General features: G+C 40.3%; 1 protein-coding gene and 1 long non-coding RNA gene across 8 annotated transcripts in view; both read left to right on the top strand.

The window, feature by feature from the left end:
- Nucleotides 1–11,590, top strand: part of LOC115181374 (PHD finger protein 20-like protein 1) — a 33,115-nt gene extending 21,525 nt beyond the window's left edge. For 6 of the 7 annotated variants that reach the window (XM_029743297.1, XM_029743292.1, XM_029743294.1 and 3 more), the window contains 2 exons: nt 5,437–5,602; nt 9,660–11,590. In XM_029743297.1, coding sequence (XP_029599157.1) covers nt 5,437–5,602; nt 9,660–9,802 — 309 coding nt within the window. In that variant the 3' untranslated portion in view covers nt 9,803–11,590. The remainder of the gene's footprint in view (nt 1–5,436; nt 5,603–9,659) is intronic. The other variant, XM_029743293.1, reaches the window with a different exon arrangement.
- LOC115181393 (uncharacterized) lies at nt 725–5,079 on the top strand. The gene is made up of 3 exons (XR_003873399.1): nt 725–787; nt 4,920–4,978; nt 5,036–5,079. It is a non-coding gene; the product is annotated as an uncharacterized LOC115181393 (long non-coding RNA).
- Nucleotides 11,591–12,007: the final 417 nt, after the last annotated feature.

Below are 12,007 nucleotides of genomic sequence, written 5' to 3'. Positions count from 1 at the left end.
TCCTAAAGACAATACACTACATGGAGAGGTAGGAACAGGGGACTGTTGATCTCAACCTCCTAAAGACAATACACTACATGGAGAGGTAGGAACAGGGGACTGTTGATCTCAACCTCTCCTAAAGACAATACACTACATGGAGAGGTAGGAACAGGGGACTGTTTATCTCAACCTCTCCTAAAGATAATACACTACATGGAGAGGTAGGAACAGGGGACTGTTGATCTCAACCTCTCCTAAAGACAATACACTACATGGAGAGGTAGGAACAGGGGACTGTTGATCTCAACCTCCTAAAGACAATACACTACATGGAGAGGTAGGAACAGGGGACTGTTGATCTCAACCTCCTAAAGACAATACACTACATGGAGAGGTAGGAACAGGGGACTGTTTATCTCAACCTCTCCTAAAGATAATACACTACATGGAGAGGTAGGAACAGGGGACTGTTGATCTCAACCTCTCCTAAAGACAATACACTACATGGAGAGGTAGGAACAGGGGACTGTTTATCTCAACCTCTCCTAAAGACAATACACTACATGGAGAGGTAGGAACAGGGGACTGTTGATCTCAACCTCTCCTGAAGACAATACACTACATGGAGAGGTAGGAACAGGGAACTGTTGATCTCAACCTCTCCTAAAGACAATACACTACATGGAGAGGTAGGTGCTGGGGACTGTTGATCTCAACCTCTCCTAAAGACAATACACTACATGGAGAGGTAGGAACAGGGGACTGTTGATCTCAACCTCCTAAAGACAATACACTACATGGAGAGGTAGGAACAGGGGACTGTTGATCTCAACCTCCTAAAGACAATACACTAATCAAATCAAATCAAATCAAATTTATTTATATAGCCCTTCGTACATCAGCTGAAATCTCAAAGTGCTGTACAGAAACCCAGCCTAAAACCCCAAACAGCAAGCAATGCATGTGAAAGAAGCACGGTGGCTGGGAAAAACTCCCTAGGAAAAACTCCTGAGAAAGGCCAAAAACCTAGGAAGAAACCTAGAGAGGAACCAGGCTATGAGGGGTGGCCAGTCCTCTTCTGGCTGTGCCGGGTGGATATTATAACAGAACATGGTCAAGATGTTAAAATGTTCGTAAATGACCAGCATGGTCAAATAATAATAATCATAGTAATTGTCGAGGGTGCAACAAGCACGTCCGGTGAACAGGTCAGGGTTCCGTAGCCGCAGGCAGAACAGTTGAAACTGGAGCAGCAGCATGGCCAGGTGGACTGGGGACAGCAAGGAGTCATCATGCCAGGTAGTCCTAGGGCTCAGGTCCTTCGAGAGAAAGAAAGAAACAAAGAGAGAATTAGAGAGAGCATATTTACATTCACACAGGACACCGGATAAGACAAGAGAATACTCCAGATGAAACAGACTGACCCTAGCCCCCCGACACATAAACTACTGCAGCATAAATACTGGAGGCTGAGACAGGAGGGATCAGAAGACACTGTGGCCCCATCCGATGATACCCCCGGACAGGGCCAAACAGGCAGGATATAACCCCACCCACTTTGCCAAAGCACAGCCCCCACACCACTAGAGGGATATCTACAACCACCAACTTACCGTCCGAAGACAAGGCCGAGTATAGCCCACAAAGATGTCCGCCACGGCACAACCCAAGGGGGGGGCGCCAACCCAGACAGGAAGACCACGTCAGTGGCTCAACCTACTCAAGTGACGCACCCCTCCCATGGACGGCATGGAAGAACACCAGTAAGTCAGTGACTCAGCCCCTGTAAAAGGGTTAGAGGCAGAGAATCCCAGTGGGAAGAGGGGAACCGACAAGGCAGAGACAGCAAGGGCGGTTCGTTGCTCCAGCCTTTCCGTTCACCTTCACACTCCTGGGCCAGACTATACTTAATCATAGGACCTACTGAAGAGATAAGTCTTCAGTAAAGACTTAAAGGTTGAGACTGAGTCTGCGTCTCTCACATGGGTAGGCAGACCATTCCATAAAAATGGAGCTCTATAGGAGAAAGCCCTACCTCCAGCCGTTTGCTTAGAAATTCTAGGGACAATTAGGAGGCCTGCGTCTTGTGACCGTAGCGTACGTGTAGGTATGTACGGCAGGACCAAATCGGAAAGATAGGTAGGAGCAAGCCCATGTAATGCTTTGTAGGTTAGCAGTAAAACCTTGAAATCAGCCCTTGCCTTAACAGGAAGCCAGTGTAGGGAAGCTAGCACTGGAGTAATATGATCAAATTTTTTGGTTCTAGTCAGGATTCTAGCAGCCGTATTTAGCACTAACTGAAGTTTGTTTAGTGCTTTATCCGGGTAGCCGGAAAGTAGAGCATTGCAGTAGTCGAGCCTAGAAGTAACAAAAGCATGGATTAATTTTTCTGCGTCATTTTTGGACAGAAAGTTTCTGATTTTTGCAATGTTACGTAGATGGAAAAAAGCTGTCCTTGAAGCAGTCTTGATATGTTCTTCAAAAGAGAGATCAGGGTCCAGAGTAACGCCGAGGTCCTTCACAGTTTTATTTGAGACGACTGTACAACCATCCAGATTAATTGTCAGATTCAACAGAAGATCTCTTTGTTTCTTGGGACCTAGGACAAGCATCTCTGTTTTGTCCGAGTTTAAAAGTAGAAAATTTGCAGCCATCCACTTCCTTATGTCTGATACACAGGCTTCTAGCGAGAGCAATTTTGGGGCTTCACCATGTTTCATTGAAATGTACAGCTGTGTGTCGTCCGCATAGCAGTGAAATTTAACATTATGTTTTCGAATGACATCCCCAAGAGGTAAAATATATAGTGAAAACAATAGTGGTCCTAGAACGGAACCTTGAGGAACACCGAAATTTACAATTGATTTGTCAGAGGACGAACCATTCACAGAGACAAACTGATATCTTTCCGACAGATAAGATCTAAACCAGGCCAGAACTTGTCCATGTAGACCAATTTGGGTTTCCAATCTCTCCAAAAGAATGTGGTGATCGATGGTATCAAAAGCGGCACTAAGATCTAGGAGCATGAGGACAGATGCAGAGCCTCGGTCTGACGTCATTAAAAGGTCATTTACCACCTTCACAAGTGCAGTCTCAGTGCTATGATGGGGTCTAAAACCAGACTGAAGCGTTTCGTATACATTGTTTGTCTTCAGGAAGGCAGTGAGTTGCTGCGCAACAACTTTTTCTAAAATTTTTGAGAGGAATGGAAGATTCGATATAGGCCGATAGTTTTTTATAATTTCTGGGTCAAGATTCGGCTTTTTCAAGAGAGGCTTTATTACTGCCACTTTTAGTGAGCTTGGTACACATCCGGTGGATAGAGAGCCGTTTATTATGTTCAACATAGGAGGGCCAAGCACAGGAAGCAGCTCTTTCAGTAGTTTAGTTGGAATAGGGTCCAGTATGCAGCTTGAGGGTTTGGAGGCCATGATTATTTTCATCATTGTGTCAAGAGATATAGTACTAAAACACTTTAGTATCTCCCTTGAGCCAAGGTCCTGGCAGAGTTGTGCAGACTCTGGACAATGAAGCCCTGGAGGAATACCCAGATTTAAAGAGGAGTCCGTAATTTGCTTTCTAATGATCATGATCTTTTCCTCAAAAAAGTTCATAAATTTATTACTGCTGAAGTGAAAGCCATCCTCCATTTGCGAATGCAGCTTTTTAGTTAGCTTTGCGACAGTGTCAAAAAGAAATTTCGGATTGTTCTTATTTTCCTCAATTAAGTTGGAAAAATAGGATGATCGTGCAGCAGTGAGGGCTCTTCGATACTGCACGGTACTGTCTTTCCAAGCTAGTCGGAAGACTTCCAGTTTAGTGTGGCGCCATTTCCGTTCCAATTTTCTGGAAGCTTGCTTCAGAGCTCGTGTATTTTCTGTATACCAGGGAGCTAGTTTCTTATGACAGATGTTTTTAATTTTTAGGGGTGCAACTGCATCTAGGGTATTGCGCAAGGTTGAATTGAGTTCCTCGGTTAGGTGGTTAACTGATTCTTGTCCTCTGACGTCCTTGGGTAGGCAGAGGGAGTCTGGAAGGGCATCAAGGAATCTTTGGGTTGTCTGAGAATTTATAGCACGACTTTTAATCTTCCTTGGTTGGGGTCTGAGCAGATTATTTGTTGCAATTGTAAACGCAATAAAATGGTGGTCCGATAATCCAGGATTATGAGGAAAAACATTAAGATCCACAACATTTATTCCATGGGACAAAACTAGGTCCAGAGTATGACTGTGGCAGTGAGTAGGTCCAGAGACATGTTGGACAAAACCCACTGAGTCGATGATGGCTCCGAAAGCCTTTTGGAGTGGGTCTGTGGACTTTTCCATGTGAATGTTAAAGTCACCAAAAATTAGAATATTATCTGCTATGACTACAAGATCCGATAGGAATTCAGGGAACTCAGTAAGGAACACTGCATATGGCCCAGGAGGCCTGTAAACAGTAGCTATAAAAAGTGATTGAGTAGGCTGCATAGATTTCATGACTAGAAGCTCAAAAGACGAAAACGTCATTGTTTTTTTTTTTGTAAATTGAAATTTGCTATCGTAAATGTTAGCAACACCTCCGCCTTTGCCGGATGCACGGGGGGTTTGGTCACTAGTGTAACCAGGGGGTGAGGCCTCATTTAACACAGTAAATTCATCAGGCTTAAGCCATGTTTCAGTCAGGCCAATCACATCAAGATTATGATCAGTGATTAGTTCATTGACTATAACTGCCTTGGAAGTGAGGGATCTAACATTAAGTAACCCAATTTTGAGATGTGAAGTATCACAATCTCTTTCAATAATGGCAGGAATGGAGGAGGTCTTTATACTAGTAAGATTACTGAAGCGAACACCGCCATTTTTAATTTTGCCCAACCAAGATCGAGGCACAGACACGGTCTCAATGGAGAAAGCTGAGCTGACTACGCTAACTGTGCTGGAGAGGTAGGAACAGGGGACTGTTGATCTCAACCTCTCCTAAAGACAATACACTACATGGAGAGGTAGGTGCTGGGGACTGTTGATCTCAACCTCCTAAAGACAATACACTACATGGAGAGGTAGGAACAGGGGACTGTTGATCTCAACCTCTCCTAAAGACAATACACTACATGGAGAGGTAGGAACAGGGGACTGTTGATCTCAACCTCTCCTAAAGACAATACACTACATGGAGAGGTAGGTGCTGGGAGGTGCCCGTGGAGCAGTTTTTTTGTGGTGTTAAGTGCACAAAGGCAAGCCTTGCTATCTAGGGTTTGATACATGTAACCCTCCTGTTGCCAGCTCACTTCCGGGACAGATTTTTCCTGTCAGACCCGGAATTTGAACCCTCTGGTCGCTGTCTCGCCTCTCTAACCAGTAGGCTACCGGCTTTCATTTTTATTTTTTTAATTGTAAAATGTGTTGCGATCAATTTTGATTGGATTTTGGTGGTTGAGTTAATGCTGTGTGTTGTCAACAGAAGACAACTGCCCTGGCTGTGCCTGGCTGTCTGAATGAGAGGGTACCAGACTCAGTGGAACATGCCAGGAACTGTCTCCAGTGGCAGATGAATCTCCTCACTCACATAGAAGATGTTCAGAACCAGGTGGCAGGCAGGATGGACCTCATAGAGAAGGAGCTTGATGGTAAATGGGGTCGTTTGTCCTATTCAATAAATACTGTCCTATCCTATAAACTAATAATACTCTCCTATCCTATGAACTAACACTGTCCTATCCAATAGACTAATACTGTCCTATCCTATAAACTAATACTGTCCTATCCAATAGACTAATACTGTCCTATCCAATAAACTAATACTGTCCTATCCAATAAACTAATACTGTCCTATCCAATAAACTAATACTGTCCTATCCAATAGACTAACACTGTCCTATCCAATAGACTAACACTGTCCTATCCAATAAACTAATACTGTCCTATCCAATAGACTAATACTGTCCTATCCTATAAACTAATACTGTCCTATCCAATAAACTAATACTGTCCTATCCAATAAACTAATACTGTCCTATCCAATAGACTAACACTGTCCTATCCAATAGACTAACACTGTCCTATCCAATAGACTAATACTGTCCTATCCAATAGACTAATACTGTCCTATCCAATAAACTAATACTGTCCTATCCTATAAACTAGTACTGTCCTATCCTATAAACTAGTACTGTCCTATCCTATAAACTAATACTGTCCTATCCTATAAACTAATACTGTCCTATCCTATAAACTAATACTGTCCTATCCAATAAACTAATACTGTCCTATCCAATAAACTAATACTGTCCTATCCAATAAACTAATACTGTCCTATCCAATAAACTAATACTGTCCTATCCAATAAACTAATACTGTCCTATCCAATAAACTAATACTGTCCTATCCAATAGACTAATACTGTCCTATCCAATAGACTAACACTGTCCTATCCAATAGACTAATACTGTCCTATCCAATAAACTAGTACTGTCCTATCCTGTAAACTAGTACTGTCCTATCCAATAGACTAATACTGTCCTATCCAATAAACTAGTACTGTCCTATCCTATAAACTAGTACTGTCCTATCCTATAAACTAGTACTGTCCTATCCTATAAACTAATACTGTCCTATCCTATAAACTAATACTGTCCTATCCTATAAACTAATACTGTCCTATCCTATAGACTAATACTGTCCTATCCTATAGACTAATTATACACTGTCCTATCCTATAGACTAATTATACACTGTCCTATCCTATAGACTAATTATACACTGTCCTATCCTATAGACTAATTATACACTGTCCTATCCTATAAACTAATACTGTCCTATCCTATAAACTAATACTGTCCTATCCAATAAACAAATACTGTCCTATCCAATAAACAAATACTGTCCTATCCTATAAACTAATACTGTCCTATCCTATAAACTAATACTGTCCTATCCTATAGACTAATACTGTCCTATCCTATAGACTAATACTGTCCTATCCTATAGACGAATACTGTCCTATCCTATAGACTAATACTGTCCTATCCTATAAACTAATACTGTCCTATCCTATAGACTAATACTGTCCTATCCTATAGACTAATACTGTCCTATCCTATAAACTAATACTGTCCTATCCTATAAACTAATACTGTCCTATCCTATAAACTAATACTGTCCTATCCTATAAACTAATACTGTCCTATCCTATAAACTAATACTGTCCTATCCTATAAACTAATACTGTCCTATCCTATAGACTAATACTGTCCTATCCTATAGACTAATACTGTCCTATCCTATAAACAATACTGTCCTATCCTATAAACTAATACTGTCCTATCCTATAAACTAATACTGTCCTATCCTATAGACTAATACTGTCCTATCCTATAGACTAATACTGTCCTATCCTATAGACTAATACTGTCCTATCCTATAGACTAATACTGTCCTATCCTATAGACTAATACTGTCCTATCCTATAGACTAATACTGTCCTATCCTATAGACTAATACTGTCCTATCCTATAGACTAATACTGTCCTATCCTATAAACTAATACTGTCCTATCCTATAAACAATACTGTCCTATCCTATAGACTAATACTGTCCTATCCTATAAACAATACTGTCCTATCCTATAGACTAATACTGTCCTATCCTATAGACTAATACTGTCCTATCCTATAAACTAATACTGTCCTATCCTATAGACTAATACTGTCCTATCCTATAGACTAATACTGTCCTATCCTATAGACTAATACTGTCCTATCCTATAGACTAATACTGTCCTATCCTATAGACTAATACTGTCCTATCCTATAAACTAATACTGTCCTATCCTATAGACTAATACTGTCCTATCCTATAGACTAATACTGTCCTATCCTATAGACTAATACTGTCCTATCCTATAGACTAATACTGTCCTATCCTATAGACTAATACTGTCCTATCCTATAGACTAATACTGTCCTATCCTATAGACTAATACTGTCCTATCCTATAGACTAATACTGTCCTATCCTATAGACTAATTATACACTTGTCTTTTGTTTTCTCAACCATACATTTCTCACCCTTGTCTCACACATACATTATTGGATTATAGTCTTATAATTCTAATACATTTCACATAGTCTTATATGTTTCAGGGTGGAATTCTTTAGTCATTACTTTAAACATATTATAGACTAACAGTGTATTATAGACTAATACACTGTTCTATCCTATAGACTAATAATACACTGTTCTATCCTATAGACTAATAATACACTGTCCTATCCTATAGACTAATAATACAGTCCTATCCTATAGACTAATAATACTGTCCTATAGACTAATAATACACTGTTCTATCCTATAGACTAATAATACACTGTTCTATCCTATAGACTAATAATACACTGTCCTATAGACTAATAATACACTGTTCTATCCTATAGACTAATAATACTGTCCTATAGACTAATACGCTGTCCTGTAGACTAATAATACTGTCCTATAGACTAATACACTGTCCTGTAGACTAATACACTGTCCTGTAGACTAATACGCTGTCCTATAGACTAATACGCTGTCCTATAGACTAATACGCTGTCCTATAGACTAATAATACACTGTTCTATCCTATAGACTAATAATACACTGTTCTATCCTATAGACTAATAATACACTGTCCTATAGACTAATAATACACTGTTCTATCCTGTAGACTAATAATACTGTCCTGTAGACTAATAATACTGTCCTATAGACTAATACACTGTCCTATAGACTAATACACTGTCCTGTAGACTAATACACTGTCCTGTAGACTAATACACTGTCCTATAGACTAATACACTGTCCTGTAGAATAATACACTGTCCTATAGACTAATACACTGTCCTGTAGACTAATACGCTGTCCTGTAGACTAATACGCTGTCCTGTAGACTAATACGCTGTCCTGTAGACTAATAATACTGTCCTATAGACTAATACGCTGTCTTGTAGACTAATAATACTGTCCTATAGACTAATACGCTATCCTGTAGACTAATAATACACAGTCCTATAGACTAATAATACTGTCCTGTAGACTAATAATACACTGTCCTATCCTGTAGACTAATAATACACTGTCCTGTAGACTAATAATACTGTCCTATAGACTAATAATACTGTCCTATAGACTAATAATACTGTCCTATAGACTAATAATACTGTCCTATAGACTAATAATACTGTCCTATAGACTAATACTGTCCTATAGACTAATAATACACTGTCCTATAGACTAATAATACACTGTCGTATAGACTAATAATACACTGTCCTATAGACTAATAATACACTGTCCTATAGACTAATAATACTGTCCTATAGACTAATAATACTGTGCTATAGACTAATAATACACTGTTCTATCCTATAGACTAATAACACTGTCCTATAGACTAATACACTGTCCTATAGACTAATACACTGTCCTATAGACTAATAATACTGTCCTATAGACTAATACACTGTCCTGTAGACTAATAATACACTTTTCTATAGACTAATAATACTGTCCTATCCTATAGACTAATAATACTGTCCTGTAGACTACTACCAAAGGAGTGGGAGGTAATGACCCCATTGTAAATGAAGGAGGAACTTGTTCTTACTTTATTAGATCCTAACCGTCTCTCTATCTCTCTGTGTCCCTCAGTGTTGGAGAGCTGGCTGGACTTCACTGGGGAGTTGGAGCCTCCGGACCCCCTGGCCAGACTGCCTCAGCTCAAACACCGCATCAAGCAGCTCCTCACAGACCTGAGCAAGGTGCAACAGATGAGCACCCTGTGTTCTGTGTGAGTTTGGGTTGGCCTGACCTAGCCAGAGTCTGGCCCGTGTCTGGCCCTGGTTCGTATGGCCACAGCACTAGGCATCTGGTGTCATCACAGCACTTGACAGAGGAGAGTCCAATCCAAACCCAGGGTGTACCCACTACCCTCTGATACAGACAGACAGACAGACAGGAACCCCGTCCTCTCTCTCTGGCACCGAAGCACACCGTCTGCTGTGGTCCATAAACTGTCAAACTGAGCACACCTTCAGTTGGCTCAATACAAGGGGGATGAATGGATGTATAGAGACAAACAGGAAAGAGCTGAGTCCAGTGGACTCTTGGTATTAGAAAGAAGAGTGTTTTGAGTTGGAGTAACAAAGTATTGAGTTGACGAAATGGGACTTGTGGATGAAAAGTACCAGTTGAATACAGTGTTAGTTTGTAGGGCCCAGGACGTTTGTTGTTTTAACTAAGACTCCGTGTTATGAAGTTCCCACAACGTTTTCAGAACCAGGAATGAGGGTTTGTCCACGTACGTTAAATCGTTCACACGCATTCTATGATATAGCTGAAATTCAATTTCATTCAATTAGATTATTAAAATGCAATGATATCACCTCATGGGCCCGTCCCAAATAGAACCCTATTCCCTTTAAGGTGCACTACTTTAGACCCAGTACACTACAGAATATAGGGGGCCATTTGGGAAACATCCCATCACTCTCTTGCCTCAGTAGGAGCAGAGCTGTAGAAGCCTTGCTTGTGTGATATGAGTTAATGCAAAAACTAAATCACCAAGGTGAATGTTAGATGATATTGTAGCAAGCTTTAACCTGCCAGAAATCTGTTCTGTTTTGGAAGCGTGGTCTGAAACTTGTTTGAGATGTTTTAAAATTTCGAGTTCCCCCTCAAGTTCACACTCTGGTTAGATGATTTGTTAAAAACCAGTGCTAACATCAGTCATTTAGCGACTGCATTCTGATTTCATTTCAGGAATCTATTGCCACCTTTTACAATCATTAACTTTCATTCTCTTATGTGCCAAGTCTGGAAGTATGACCCACCAAGTTTACAATGTTATCATTCTCACTGATTCAACATGGGAAAGGATGAGTATATTTTACTGGTGTATATAATATACCCAATCCACAGACAGACATACGACTGTGTGTCTTCAGGATATCTCCATGACAACCACGGAATGGCCTTGATGTCACGGGACATCTGTGGCACGTTTGTCTCTGTGTGCACATCCTGAAATGGCACCCTATTCCCTATGTAGTGCACTACTTTTGACCAGAGCCCTATGGAGCTTGTTCAAAAGTAGTGCACTATGTAGGGAGTAGGGTGCCATTTGGGGACGTAGCCTCTGTCTGTGGGGTTTTTCATGCTTTCAGTACGGCCCCAGTATGGCTGCTACGTCACAACACCACAATGTCTTCTGACTAAGTGGACACGTTTGACTTGTACCACAGTAAGCTAAATTGCCAGCTGGATGTAAATGCGTATAAAAAGCAATGTGTTGATTGCTGTTGTTGGGTCATTTTATGTACAGTTTTTATAACTGTAAAGATGAGGAAACATCTATAGAAGGCATAAGAGGATAAAATATACTTGAAGAAAAATGACTATGTTTATTTAGCGTTTCTATTAACCTGTATAAAAAGTGTTTTAGAACCAGCCGGTAGGGTATAAAACAAAGTAGATTTTTATTGACATATACCAGCTGTACATTAAGAGTTTATTTAAGACCTGTTCTTTATGTGATTTACTACATGTACAATGCCATTAAAAAAGATATTCTGGATATTTAATATCTCGTCTTACAGTTATTATTTTCAATGATTATATTACCAAGTTGGTGTGTGTGTTATACTGTTACACATTCAATTGTTCATTTGTGTTGTCTGTTGCTGGACTTGTTTTATGTCATTTGACTTCAGAAGCCTGTCATCCGTTGGCTCTTGAAAGAGCATCGTCCTGAAGGTGCAAGTCATGTTCACCTGGTTCGTATTTATTAGCGTAAACCGTAGAAAAATGTTTTGCATCGTAAACAACAGTTTCTTATTGGACAAATTCACATAGTCCCTCCGACGTTTCTGTCCGTTTTCTTCCGATTGGTTTCTAGGTTTCTAATGCATCCCAGGTCAAGTCTTGCATGACCAACTCCTCTCTTCTGATGGCCCTCTGAGTCTCAGGCTTGGCTGCTCCCACTAGAATGTTCCAGAACT

Source organism: Salmo trutta, unplaced genomic scaffold, assembly GCF_901001165.1.
Source record: "Salmo trutta unplaced genomic scaffold, fSalTru1.1, whole genome shotgun sequence".
In the NCBI taxonomy this organism is placed as follows: Eukaryota; Metazoa; Chordata; class Actinopteri; order Salmoniformes; family Salmonidae; genus Salmo; species Salmo trutta.
This window is presented reverse-complemented; position numbering and strand designations above follow the sequence as displayed.